Source organism: Rhineura floridana, chromosome 14, assembly GCF_030035675.1.
Source record: "Rhineura floridana isolate rRhiFlo1 chromosome 14, rRhiFlo1.hap2, whole genome shotgun sequence".
In the NCBI taxonomy this organism is placed as follows: Eukaryota; Metazoa; Chordata; class Lepidosauria; order Squamata; family Rhineuridae; genus Rhineura; species Rhineura floridana.
The window spans coordinates 39676057-39691036 of NC_084493.1; the positions used below are offsets into that span (position 1 = coordinate 39676057).

Consider the following 14980-nt stretch of genomic DNA (forward strand, 5'->3'; position numbering starts at 1 on the left):
TCATTTGTGAAACTCGTGTGATATTCACAGGTTTTTTTACCCTTTCTTCTTCTTCTTCTTCTTCTTCTTCCTCTTCTTCTTCTTCACTATGTGAGGAGAATGCCAAGGACCCATAACTTGTTTCGTTACACTTGCTAGTATTACTGAGGGGGAAGAAGTTTTGACCAGCCAATTCTCCACACTTCCAATATTAAATGTTCAGTTTTCTTCCCCAGCTCTTTCCAGCCTAAACACCCCCACTTCCACCCCAGCCATTCCCCACAGAAACAGCAACTTGCTCCGCTATGGAACATCTGTGCTCGCTACCTTCCAAGGCGTACTTCATGTCCTGCGCAAAGAGGGTCCACATGATCTCAGCGCTGACCTTGCCCATGTTCAGCTCTTGAGGGAACCTGAAAGAAACCAACCGGAGGGGCATCCTCTTGTATGAGCCACAGAGGGGTAACAGTGGCACTCTTAATGGTTGAAACAGCAGCAACAACAACACAATTTGTTACCTGCCCTTCACCAGGAGGTTCCAGGTGAGTCACAATACAATATAAAATACAATATTAAGAACAGTTCAAAACAAGTCACATTCACAACAAGGGAGGGTCTATCTCAGGTGTCCAAAGCCAGAGCAAAGAGGTGCCACAGAGAGCACTCAAAGGGTCGGAGGGCATTTATGTCAGAGCGGCCCCCCTGGTCACACTGTGCCTTGTCAGAGGATGTGTGGGATCTAGAAAGTAAATCCTGGCAGAAAGGAGGAACGTTCTAGATGCAAGAAAAGAAAGAATATGAAAAGGGACATAACAAGAGTCTTTGAAGGACCTCCAGCAGAGGAGGTAGGGGCTTTAGAGCAACCCTGAGGGTGACTTTCTCAACTGAAAGGGCACCGTAGCAGCTGCTGCAGCAGAATCTCTTCCCTCAGAGCTTTCCAAGGCAAGGCCAGGGGCACCTTCTGGGAGGAAGGGCAGGAGACAAATGCAAAAAGAAATAAACATTGACTACTGTGTCAGGTGGAGGGGAATGTCAACTCCTGAGGGCGTCTCATGGGAAGGCCAGACCAGAAGGGGCCGCAGGACACCCAGGTAGGCGAGGAGGGCCTGTCTGCCTGTGGCATTTTGACATGGAGGGGGCTCTGTGTACCCTGCTCCCCTGAACACTACCTGCATGGGAACGAAAGGGCTAAAACGCATCAACTCTGACCTGCTGAGAGCAACTGCCTCATTGCCTGAGGAGATGGAGGGTGGACAAAGTGTTTCAGCTGCCACAAAAGGCCACCATACGAGTCTTCTGGGTTTGCTCACATGACAGCAGGCAGAAGAGAGAGACCCTCAAAAGGTCACCCTGCGCTAGCAAGAAACACAGTTGCGCCCCTTTTCTGCAAATGGTTCTTCTGCCAGTAGCTAAGGTAGGTCACATTATCTCTTGGGGCCACTTAGGTAAGCTTTGCATTATCAAAAAAAAATTGTGACCCACTTAAATGACATGACTGAACACAGAATTTTTGGGCAATGGATTCGCCAACCCCAGTTGTTGGAAAGAGGGAAGGGGGCAGGGTCTCAGTGAAATTGATGGGAGATGCTGGGGTCCCAGGAATAAAGCTTTGGGTGCTGGAATGTGAGATTCAGAGGGCTGATTCATACAGCTGAAAGTCCTGCCTGTACCCCTCCCAGCTGTCCAGGGATATACGGGGATGTGTGAAGAACTGAACCATGTGAATTGGCACCCTATACACCCCCTTTGCCCTCACCATCCGGTAATTTCTAGCTCTTTGCATGCACAGGCCTCTCCATTCCATTGATAAGAATGAGGGAACTCCACACATGCGCTGGAGCGTCTGTGCCCATACGGATCCCTTGGCTTAGGGTGATGAGGCAGTGTCTGTTAACTGTTGGTCTACCACAGGTAACACTTATGGGACGGCAACAGTTGGGTCATCCATGGGGAAACCATCTGGTGAATGCATGGATGAGCATGCCCTATTTTGGACAGTGCTCATATTTAAAAACTAGAGAGATGTTCAGTTCTAGCCACCATAATGTTAGGAAGGCGTTCTGGTTGAGCTGCAGCGGGGACTTGGGGCCTGGCCTTGCTGGTCAACACTCACAGCTTTGCCCACTTGATTTCACAAGGTCATCAGTGGCAACGCAGGCTCTATGTTATGGGTATGAATGAGCTTTTAATGCATTTTCCATGGATCACTGCTAGATAAGCATTTCTGGATTATTTTGCTTTCAGAAGTGCTGTGCAAATGTGACATTTTAAAAATATCCTCTTTATTTACTGATGGGGAAGATCCCCAGTCTGGACAGTGCTGCACCCTAACTGACTTCAAAAAGTAGAATCATCATGAGGGATGGTGGCTTGTTTGGAAGGAACATCAGGCTCACATGTGCAATGCTTCACACAGTGGCTACTCCTGCACCAGGGGATGTCCACAAGCAGCCACAGAAGTGTCAGCTGGGCAGTTGCTCCCCAACACCATGGCAGGCTTCCCTTTATGGCCATTTCCAGTGAGTGGGTTTGGGGAAACACTGTAGTGGGGTATCTTCTTCCCACTCTGTCACCTGCCCTAGGAAATGGACATATTTACTTCTGGCATTTTGAAAGTAGAAGAAGAAGGGCCATTTATCAGCCTCTGAAGAGCAACCCTACAGAGTGATGCTTTGTTAACAAGTTCAAAGTTGAAGCGACTTTGCTCTCTGTAAAGCCTCATTCTGACAATTACTTCAAAAGGTTAGGAGTCTGGTCCTGCCCAGTCACCACCTCTGCCCCCCCAACCCTCTGAACTCTTTATCAGAAATAGATTCCCCAGGGGGCAGCCATCACTGGGAAAGAAGACCTTGCCAAGAGGCACAGATGCAGAGAGGAAGAGGAGGGAAGTAGGGGCACTCCAGAGAGAGGAGAGCATAAGCACGTGATGCGTAGGGGCATGCCGCTACCTCCAGCACCATCACCCTCCTTGGCAGTTTCCATCGATTTCCAATTTGTGGAAGATGACTCTCTGCAGCACGGAACCGTCTGTATCTGTGGAGGTTCCCTGCACATGTTAGTGCCCAGGAAAACCAGCGCTCCATGGATGCAAAAGGTTCCCTGCTGCAAAGCTGGAAATGGCAGCACAGAGCGGTGGAGCGATGGCGCTGACCCCCTGCTGCCCTTCCTCACAGGCCTTCTACGTTCCTCTCTTTGGAATGCCTGCCAAGGGCTACCCTCCTCCTCTTGGCTCCCTCAGTGGAGAGGGGTGCTGCTCCCTCTCCAAGCAGCTGGTGCTCGATCACAGGGAGTCAAACAGGTAGGGGAGGGCAAGAGTTCGCCAAAATCAAACTGGACACCGGATTTCCCCATAGTATGCATATTCACTGTCTTTGCAAACTGATCCCGAATACTGTGAACTTCTGTAGCATTTCCCAACACCAGATTTTTTGGAAAAACATCGCATCAAATATAACAATATTTTTATTGTTGTTTTCCCTCTGCTGTGTTGTTGTGTGAACATGAAACTGACCAGCATGGGTCTTTGTTTGCTAACATGAAACTGGCCAGGCAATCTTTCCCTTTCTCCTACAGCTGTGGGAGGTCCAACATGATTCGAGAGCAGGAGGTGGTGGCGGCGACAAAGGGGGATTGGGTGGAGGGGCAGGCATGGGGGAGAGAAAGTTGCTCTCTCTTCCAAAAGGAAAACATTATAAGAAATAATGTCATTATTTTTTGGGAGAAAAAACCTGAACTGATAAAAGCAGAGATAGAGGAAAAATAACAAAAATGGGCCGTAACCACCTGCTAGTTTGGCAGAATGCGATCTGAACCAGCACCACCAAGCAGAGCCCATCCCTATAAAAGGTTTATTGGGCTAGAAATGCCTAGGCTTAGATTGAGTTACACCGAGAGGGGAAGAGGGGCTAGTGACCAGGGGAGGGGGACAGCAGAATTTGTTGATTCATTCTTTTTGATGATCCAAGAGCCAATATTCAGGATATTTGCCGATGATCTGTCTTCGGAATTCCTTTCATAACACTGAGTGACCACCATAGAGCTACAGATATTTTCCCTCCATGGAACCCTTTCCTTTTCAAATCCCACGACATCTGACACTCATTCTGGAGGCAGATTCCAACAACTTCTTAAGAACTAATCTATTCAGCAAGAACCTCATGCTGTAGCATTTGCTTTCCTTCCCTCTGCTGCCTGAGCCAGGTGGTTTCTTCACAGGGCAGAGCTCCCAGAGGACAACTGCGGTCAACCCAGAGACAGCCAACACCTGTGCCTCCCAACACGCCCTGCAGCCTGCACAGTGTTGGACCCCAGTGCTAGCAGCCAACACGGCCAGTGGCCAGGGATGATGATGATGGGAGAGATAGGCAGGCAACATCTGGAGGGCAACACATAGGCTACCTCTGCCCTGCAGGGACCATTGCCTGGAAAAGGCAGATATCCCTGTCACAGAAAGTGAAGCATTCTTAGGCCTACAAAAAAGGTGCACACCCTTGAAAAGAACAAAAACTTAAAAATGGGCCTAAAATACAACTTTGAAAAATAACGTTTTGGCTGCTGATGTGGACCGCATCACAGCAGGCTTTCTGCCCTTGTGAAACAGCTGTGGCCCTCCGTCCCCACCCTCGTTCACTCTTACTGGTTCAAGGCAGGAGTGTAGGCCATCTTGTCTTCGTCAATGATTGTAACCATGAGGGTAATGAGCTGTGTCCAAAAATCCAGATTCTTAGTAGTCGGACCCTGTTCCTCCCGAGGAATATCTTGCTTTTTACCCTGCCATCAAAAAAGGAAAAATATAAAAGAAAAAGAAAAGGGAGAAAGAGCCCGATTTAGTTTATCTATTACACTTTTTTCTTTTGCTAAAAGCAGAATGTGGAAAAAGCCCCTTGAAACAGGCTTGCCCTGGGGTTGAAGTGCCTGCCTGTTTGCATTATCTTATGGCTTAGCCAACAGAAGTTTCCTTCAGGAAAGCAAGAGGGTCCACACTCATCACTGTGCACAGTCCACCAACCCCACCCACATCCTCCACTGCTAACAGCCTGAGCAGTGCCTCTCCCAGAGATGGATGAAAATTACTGAGGCCCACTACCCACACAATTGTGGCACTGGGGAGGAGCTAGTTACAAAATAGGCAGATGGAGGCAGAGTTTAGTATAATCAGCTGGCAATTACTGATACCACTTCCTACTGAAATCTAATCTATCTTTGGAAAGGAGGTCTGTCAGGGGAATAAGAGCCTCCTCTCAGCAAGTCCAGTTCAACAAAGTTCTCCTGCAAAATTAATCAAAAGATGCCTGTTTGCTTATTTGTTTTATCATGGACATTTTCATCTTGCCCTTCAAAAATGTTCCCAAAGTAAAGCTTAAAATAAAACAACATAGGTAGAACATACCACAACTACAGTGCTGTGAAAAATCATTTGCCCCTTGTCTGATTTTCTGCATTGTTGCATGTTTTTGGCACTGAATGTTACCAGATCTTGAACCAATTACAGAATCAAGTATCAATGCTGACAGTTAGAGAAATTGAAAGGAAACTAAATTTTGCTAAACAAAGGACTTTTGAATTTGCAAATAAACCGGGGAAATGGTTAGCATATAAATTAAGAAAAGAACGTCAAAAAAATATTATTTTAAAGATACAAGAAGGAGATGAGATGCTGACAGATAATGTAAAAATCAAAACGATTTTTCATCAATATTATTCAACATTGCACAAGTGTCAGGAAATCCCATCTGAAAAAATAGAAGAGTATATATCTAAACAGAATTTGCCTAAAATTACAGACTTTCAGAGACAAGCTATTAATGGCCCTATCACGTCAAGAGAGATATCTGAAGCTATAAACAAAATTAAATCAGGAAAGGCGCCAGGACCAGATGGGTTATCTGCAGTGTACTATAAATGTTTGGAGGAAGAACTCTTGCTACCTTTACAGTATACAATGAATTCTATTTTGCAAGAGGGAAAGATACCGGATAGTTGGAAAAATGCTAACATAACATTAATACCTAAAGAGGAGCAAGATTTAACTAAAACAAAAAATTATCGGCCGATATCTCTATTGAATAATGACTATAAAATTTTTACAATGATTTTGGCAGAAAGAATGAAAATAATATTGCAACAATTTATCCAGGAAGATCAATCGGGGTTTTTACCTAAAAGACAATTACGTGACAACGTCAGGAATGTCTTGAATGTGTTGGAATATTTAGAACAACGAAATGATAAACAAGCAGCTTTGATTTTTTTAGATGCTGAGAAAGCATTTGATAATTTGAATTGGAAATTTATGTTTCAGGTTTTGGAGCAAATGGATTTTGGAGACAATTTTTTAATATGGATTAGATCGATTTATACATCTCAGAAGGCTCAGATAATTGTTAATGGAGATTTAACAGATTCATGTGAAATACAAAAGGGTACAAGACAGGGATGTCCATTATCTCCTCTTCTATTTATTCTGGTCTTAGAAGTGCTGCTTAGAGATATAAGGCAAGATAAAAGGATTTCGGGATTAAAGATAAAAAAAGAAGAATATAAACTGAGAGCATTTGCTGATGATTTGATAATTGTATTAGAAAACCCTTTGGAAGGAATTAATGTATTGATGGACAAATTAAAAGAATTTGGACCGTTAGCAGGAATTAAGATCAACAATCAAAAAACAAAGATGTTGGTGAAAAATTTAACTTTAAGGGAACAGAAAGAGTTAATGGACAAGACAGATTTTACAATAGAGAAAAAGTTGAAATATTTAGGTATCATTATGACAAATAAAAATTCAAAGTTGTTTCATAATAATTATGAAAATTATGGACAGAGATGAAGAAAGATCTGCTAAGATGGGATAAACTACAATTGTCATTAATGGGTAGAATATCTGTGATAAAAATGAATGTATTACCGAGAATGATGTTTTTGTTTCAAACAATACCTGTAATATCCTCTGATTTACCTTTTAAACAATGGCAAAAATATATTTCTAAATTTGTACGGCAAGGAAAAAAACCAAGAGTTAAATTTAAATTACTACAAGACGCCAAAGAAAGAGGAGGACTGGGATTACTAAATCTGAGACTTTATTTTGCTGCCTGCTGTTTAGTCTGGATAAAGGAATGGATTTTATTGAGGAATAAAAGACTATTGGATTTGGAGGGCCATAACCTGAAGTGGGGATGGCATGGATATCTATGGTATGACAAAGTAAAAGTAAAAGTAGACTTTAATAATCATTTTATAAGACGTCCTCTGTTGAAAATATGGAATAGATATAAACCAAGGTTCTATTCGAAAATACCATTATGTGTCTCTTTTTTTTAAAATAATTTTTATTCAAAAAAAAGGAAGGATATAGTTCTCAGTGGTTTGCCTATTTACAATTGTTAGAAAGATATAAAATGGACAAGAAAATGTATGGGTTTGAAATAAGTAAATCTGATTTTGAAATAGGTTTGTGTACAAATGATGAAAATACAATTGCGAAAATGTATAAACTCTTGCTGAAAATGGATATGGAAGAAGAACAAGTAAAAGAGTGTATGGTAAAGTGGGCAAAAAATTTTGGTTATAACATACAAATGGATCAATGGGAAAATATGTGGAAAAAAGGCTTGAGATTTACATTATGCTATAATCTTAAAGAAAATTTCTATAAAATGATGTATCGTTGGTACATGACTCCAGAAAAGTTGTCAAAAATGTATAGTAATGTTTCTAACGTTTGTTGGAAATGTAAACAACAAGAAGGATCATTTTATCATATGTGGTGGCTGTGTAAAAAGGCAAAATCATTTTGGGCACAGATAGGTAGGATGATGCAAAAAATTCTAAAGATAAATATTCAGTCAAAACCAGAATTTTTTTAATTGGGTTTTATGGATAAACAAATAGAAAAGAAATATGGAAGAATAATATTATATATGATTACAGCAGCAAGATTATTATATGCACAAAAGTGGAAAATGGAATCAACACCAACAACGGAAGACTGGCTATTGAAATTAATGGACTTAGTAGAGATGGATAAATTGATATGTTTACTTAGAGAAAAATCGACAGACACATTTCTTAAGGAATGGAAGCCTCTCTTAGACTTTTTGTTGAAAGATCAAAATAAAATGATGATATTGGGATTTGACGATTAACTAAGATAGCCTATGGAGAAAAGTGATCCTGTATGTATATATTAAGGGACAGGTTTGATATATATTATATACTTATAGCTGATCTGCGACAAATCGGAAGTCAACTATTTTATTTTTTTTCTTTTGTTGTATTGTTATGTCTTTGTTGTTTGACTTTGTTTTGTTTGTTTTTTGAAAAATTTGAATAAAAATTATTAAAAAAAAAAAAGGACTGAGCCAGCAAAGAGGAAGCAAAACAAAAACCACAAAGTAAAGGGTGGCCTGGAGATGGGGGGATGGATGTCACCCCATTGTCGTGGTCAGACCATTTCCTGTTGAAGTTTAGGCTTACGGCTTCAATCCTCCCTGCAGGGATGGTGGTCAGATTAAGATAGTCTGCCCCTGTGGACTAATGGAATCCCCTGGATTCCTGAACGCCTTGGGGGAGCTTCCGGTTGATAGAGTAGGTGATGCGGTTGAAGCTCTTGTTATGCTATGGAACAATGAGATGCTTCGAGCTCTTAACACCAATTGTTATTTATTGGTTTATTAAACTTATATCCTGCCCTTTCACCCAGTAGGAGCCCAGGGTGGCAAACAAAAACACTAAAAACATAATAAAACCAGACTGTAAAATACATTAAAACAAAACACCTTTTTTTAAAAAAACCTTTAAAAACATCTTAAAAAGCAATTCCAACACAGACGCAGACAGGCCCCTACTTAAAAGGCTTGTTGAAAGAGGAAGGTCTTCAGTAGGCACCCAAAAGTTAAGAGATGGCACCTGTCTAATATTTAAGGGGAGGGAATTCCAAAGGTTTATCTTTGTGAAATCGTGGAGGATGGGTGAAGTGTCGGATGACTGGAGGAAGACTAATGTTGTCCCTATCTTCAAAATGGGCAAAAGGGAGGAACCTGGGAACTACAGATCAGTCAGCCTGATATCAATCCCTGGGAAAATTCCGGAGCAGATTATAAAGAGGTTAATCTGTAAGCACCTTGAAAACAATGCAGTGATTACTAGAAGCCAACATGGATTTATCAAGAACAAATCCTGCCAGAATGATCTTATCTCATTTTTTGATCGGGTAACCTCCCTGGTAGATTGTGGGAATGCTGTGGACATAATTCTGATTAGCAAGCTAGCTAAATGTGGGCTGGATGCAACAACTACTAGGTGGATCCACAGCTGGCTACAGAATCATACTCAAAGAGTACTTATCAATGGTTCCTTCTCAAATTGGGGGGAGGTAACGAGCAGGGTATCGCAGGACTTGATCCTGGGCCCAGTGCTCTTCAACATTTTTATTAATGACTTGGATGAAATGATACAGGGAATGCTTATCAAATCTGTAGGTGATACAAAATTAGCAGATGGTACAAAATTAGCTAATTCCCTGGAAGACAGAAACAAATTCAGAGATCTTGATAGGCTGGAGCATTGGGCTGAAAACAACAGAATGAAATTTAACAGGGATGAGTGCAAAGTTCTACACCTAGGAAAAGAAACCAAATGCATAATTATAAGATTGGGCTCCTGCTGGGAGGAAGGGTGGGATATAAATACATGGCTCAGCAATACTACATGTGAGAAGGATATTAGGATTGTTGCTGATCATAAGCTGAATATGAGCCAACTGTGTGATGTGGCTGCAAAAAAGGCAAGTGTTATTTTAGGCTGCATTACCATAAGTATAGTTTCCAAATTGTGTAAAGTATTGATTCCCCTCTCTTCAGCACTGGTTAGGCCTCATCTGGAGTACTGCATCCAGTTGTGAACTCTGCACTTTTAAAAAGGATGCAGACAAACTGGAACAGGTTCAGAGGAGGGCAACAAGGATGATCAGGGAACTAGAAACAAAGCCGTATGAAGAGAGGCTGAAAGAACTGGGCATGTTGTTGTTTTTATGTGCCTTCAAGTCAATTACAGCTTATGGCGACCTTATGAATCAGCGACCTCCAATATCAGCTGTTATAAACCACCCTGTTTAGATTGTATAAGTTCAGGTCTGTGGCTTCCTTTATGGAATCAATCCATCTCTTCCTTGGTCTTCCTCTTTTTCTACTCCCTTCTGTTTTTCCCAGCATTATTGTCTTTTCTAATGAATCATGTCTTCTCATGATGTGTCCAAAGTATGATAACCTCAGTATCATCATTTTAGCTTCTAGTGACAGTTCTGGTTTAATTTGTTCTAACACCCAGTTATTGGTCTTTTTCGCAGTCCATGGTATGCACACAGCTCTCCTCCAACACCACATTTCAAATGAGTTCCTTTTTCTCTTACCCACTTTTTTCACTGTCCAACTTTCACATCCATACATAGAGATCAGAAATACCATGGTCTGAACGATCCTGACTTTAGTGTTCAGTGATACATCTTTGCATTTGAGGACCTTTTCTAGTTCTCTCTTAGCTGCCCTCCCCAGTCCTAGCCTTCTTCTGATTTCTTGACTATTGTCTCCATTTTGGTTAATGATTGTGCCAACGTATTGATAATCCTTGACAAGTTCAGTGTCCTTGTTGTCAACTTTAAAGTTGCATAAATATTCTGTTGTCATTACTTTAGTCTTCTTGATGTTCAGCTGTAGTCCTGCTATTGTGCTTTCCACTTTAACTTTCAACAGCATTCGTTTCAAATCATTATTGGTTTCTGCTAGTAGTATGGTATCATCTTCATGTCTTAAATTATTGATATTTCTCCCTCCAACTTTCACACCTCCTTCATCTTGGTCCAATCCCGCTTTCTGTATATGTTCTGTGTATAGATTAAATAAATAGGGTCTCACACCATTTCCAACTGGGAACCAATTGGTTTCTCCATATTCTGTCCTTACAATAGCCTCTTGTCCAGAGTACAGGTTGTGCATCAGAACAATCAGATGCTGTGGCACCCCCATTTCTTTTAAAGCATTCCATAGTTTTTCATGATCAACACAGTCAAAGGCTTTGCTGCAATCTACAAAGCACAGGGTGATTTCCTTCTGAAATTCCTTGGTCCGTTCCATTATCCAACGTATGTTTGCAATATGATCTCTCGTACCTCTTCCTTTTCTAAATCCAGCTTGGATGTCGGGCTTTTCTCGCTCCAAATACGGTAAGAGCCTTTGTTGTAGAATCTTGAGCATTACTTTACTTGCATGGGATATTAAGGCAATAGTTCAATAATTACTGCATTCCCTGGGATCCCCTTTCTTTAGAATTGGGATCTATATTGAGTGCTTCCAGTCTGTGGGCCATTGTTTAGTTATCCATATTTCTTGACAGATTTTTGTCAAAATTTGGACAGATTCAGTCTCAGTAACTTGTAGCAACTCTACTGGTATGCCATCTGTTCCTGGTGGTTTGTTTCTTCCAAGAATTTTAAGAACAGCTTTCATCTCACATTCTAAAATTTCTGGTTCTTCATTATATGGTTCCTCCGGGAATGAATCTGTTAACCTGGCATCTCTTTTATAGAGTTCTTCAGTGTATTGCTTCCATCTTACTTTTATTTCATCTTGGTCAATGTGTTCCCCTCTTGATTATTCAACATCCCTACTCATGGTTTAAATTTCCCTTTCATTTCTCTAATCTTTTGGAATAGGGCTCTTGTTCTACACTTTTTGTTGTCCTATTTCTATACATTAACTATTGTAATAGTTCTCTTTGTACCAGTCGCTGTATTATTGCATTACGGTTCTGACCGTGTTTCTACCTCCTTTTGCTTTTGCTTTCCTTCTCTCTTTAACCATTTGAAGAGTTTCTTCAGTCATCCATTGAGGTCTTTCTCTCTTTTTAACAAGAGGTATTGTCTTCTTGCATTCTTCCCTGATAATGTCTCTGACTTCAATCCATAGTTCTTCTGGTTCTCTATCAACTAATTTTAAAGCCTCAAATCTGTTGGAATAGGCAAATGTTGCATGTTCCCTTTAAGAGATATTTGGGGAATATCCCATGTACCTGTTTTACCATGATGTAACTTCCTAATGGGTGGGGTTACTTACCTTACTTCCTCCTCCTTTGTCCTGGGGGATTTTTTTGAATATTCTCCTTTGCTGATCTATCCACCACTGAGAGAGGCCGCATGGCACAGATGCTCTCTCTAACAGCATCAATACTAAACCACTAAAATGAACTGAGACTCCTATTTTCTTTCTTCTAAGCTAGAGCCTATGTTTCTGAACATATGAAGAATTTGTGAGTAAATGTTTTTATCTTTTACCTAAGAAGATTGTGTCTGTTGTTATTTATATAGAGAAAGGTGGGCCTGGTTTACATTCTCATTCTGCTGCTTGTATTTTTTATATCTCTGCTAAGAAATAGGACCAACCAATTAGTTCCTATTTCTCTCTGGTATTTTTATAATACCGAACAAAATCTGTTCCTGATTTCATCTTTATAGTCTTCTGGGATGTTATTATGTATTTTGGCATTATGATTGCTTTGTTCTTCTTTAGCTTTACTCTGATTGTTGATATTACCAGTTCATGATCTGTACCGCAGTCTGCTCCTGGTGTCGTTTTCGCAGATAGTATGGAACTCCTCCATTTTCTGCTACCAATTATATAGTCAATTTGATTCCTATATTGACCATTTGGTGATGTCCATGTTTGTTGCTCAAAAAATGTGTTTTCAAGAAACAAATTATTGGCATCACAGAATTCAATAAGTCTTTCTCCTGCTTCATTTCTATTTCCTAAGCCCCATTTCCCCACAATTTCTAGTTCTTCTCTATTCCCAACTTTTGCATTCCAGTCCTCCATGATTATCAGAACATCTTGTTTTGGTGTGTGATCAATTTCCTCCTGTACGTCCGTGTAAAATCTCTCCAATTCCTCTTCTGTGTTTGTTGTTGGGAGCGTAGACTTGGATGATAGTTATGTTAAGAGGTTTCCTGTTTAATCTCATTGATATCACTCGCTCAGACCTTGCATTATAGCTCCTAACTGATTTTGCTACATCACTTCTCACTATTAAAGCAACCGCATTCTTTTTAATTTCTCATTTCCTGCATAAAATATTTTGTAGTTGCCTGATTGAAAGTGTCCCATTCCTGTCCATTTTAATTCACTCATGCCAAGTATTGTAATGTTTATAAGTTCCATTTCTTGCTTGTCAATTTCTAACTTTCCCCGGTTCATGCTTTTCACATTCCATGTTCCTATTGTGTGCATTGTACAACTCTGGACTCTCCTTTCGCGTCTGTGCGCATCAGCCTCTGGGCTTCCTTTTGACTTTGACCCAGCTGCGTCATGTCACAGCGCTACTTGTACTTGTCCTTTGTTCTTCCTCAGTAGCTCGTTGAGTGCTTTCTGACCTGGGGGTCTCATCTTCCAGCACTATCTTGTGTTGCCACCTGTCAGGTATGCTTTAATTTGGATTCCTGCATTCAGCAGGGGGTTGGACTGGATGGCCTTACAGGCCCTTTCCAACTCTACGATTCTAAATCAACTGAAGAGAGGTGGGGAGGCCCCCTTGATGGAAACCTGTGGGGTCTCTGGCTGGAATTCTTTTCATGCAACCCTGACATTTCCCAGGAGGAGTGTTTTGCCAAGATTTCTGACAGCGCTGAAAGACTTCCAGCTGACTCTACTGCCTTCCTTCCTTGGAAACTTAGCAGGTCATGCTGGATTTCACACATATGGGCCTTGTTTGCATCTTACTCATGAGCAGTGCTGGTTCCAATTGCCTCAGATGTGCCTGAAGTTGCCCATGAAAAGCATTGTTCAAAGCCAACTATTTGCTGTTTGGAGTGTTTTCTCAAGCTAAACTGGGAACAGCCTCCAAAATATTGTTTTTGTTTTAACATTTGCGAGACAAAAGTGCCACACAGTCCAAGCCATTCAGATCCTTGTAAACAGAGCTGATGGCAAAGGTGAATGCAGAATGTGTTGAAATGTCATTCAGAGATTAAGCTGAGAGAAAAATGATGGCTATAAAGGCAAGCAGAGGTATCAGGGAGATGATAAAGGCTATCATCATTTTGCATCAATGGGTGAATTCTTGCTATGCATCCAAAGCAGCCACTTGCAATCACAGTTCTGAACATGAGGCCCCTTCAGGATAGTCCAAGACAGGTACACCACATGCATGACACCTCTCAAGAGACAGTTGCTGCTAGGGAGGGAGGAAGGGTGTTGCCATGCCTGGCAAAGGTCTGGAACAAGCCCCGGCCTCTCCTGCTGCTGAAGTGAGAGGCACACAAATCCCTGCATAGAGGCATCCCCCCCCCAATACAAGGATTCCGTTGCAACCTCCGCTGAACAGCAATCGGCCTGATTTCCATTTCCTTATGGTCAAGCGACATTTTTACTGTTTTGACTCATGCAAGAATTGCCAATTCCATTTTCAATTGAACTGATCACATTTAAGGGCTTGCCAATTTGGCTGCCTCTCTCTTTGCATCTTCATTTAGAGGAATGAGAGGAAGGAATATGATCACTCTCTCCTTCTAATTGAACAATTTTCTTGCGAAGCAGGTTGGGATGAGGCGGAGCAGAGCTGCTCGACCTGACAGAGGTAGGTTTATCAAGTCTCAGAGTCTGTTTGGAGCAGTGGAGAGCTGGGAGGCTTCCACAAGCAGCCTGTGAAGACGAGAGTCCTCCATTAAGGTGAGGGAGCTTCCACCCAGAACCTGTTGTGGCTGTTCTCTGTGCCTACATGAGAAGGGACAGGAATGGGCCACAGGCATATGGGGAGGGAGGTACATGGGGGGCATCCAAGTTCAACCCTAGTGAGATCTTCCCAGTTTCATGATCTCAGCAGTAGGTCTCAACCTAAAGGCTGGTGGTCAGACTCTGACAGACCACAGGAAATCCTAACTGGGCCCACTTTCTAGCACCACCCATCTTCCTTTCATGCCTGCTCAATATATAGTTAGTCACTTCATTAAGCC

At 41.6% G+C, this 14980-nt stretch overlaps 1 protein-coding gene across 5 annotated transcripts in view; it reads right to left on the reverse strand.

Annotated features, from left to right (window-relative positions):
* Positions 1-14980, reverse strand: part of UNC13C (unc-13 homolog C) — a 197275-nt gene that overhangs the window by 65106 nt on the left and 117189 nt on the right. For all 5 annotated transcript variants that reach the window (XM_061595472.1, XM_061595471.1, XM_061595474.1 and 2 more), the window contains 2 exons: positions 4616-4749; positions 307-392 (listed from right to left, as the gene is read on the reverse strand). In XM_061595472.1, coding sequence (XP_061451456.1) covers positions 307-392; positions 4616-4749 — 220 coding nt within the window. The remainder of the gene's footprint in view (positions 1-306; positions 393-4615; positions 4750-14980) is intronic.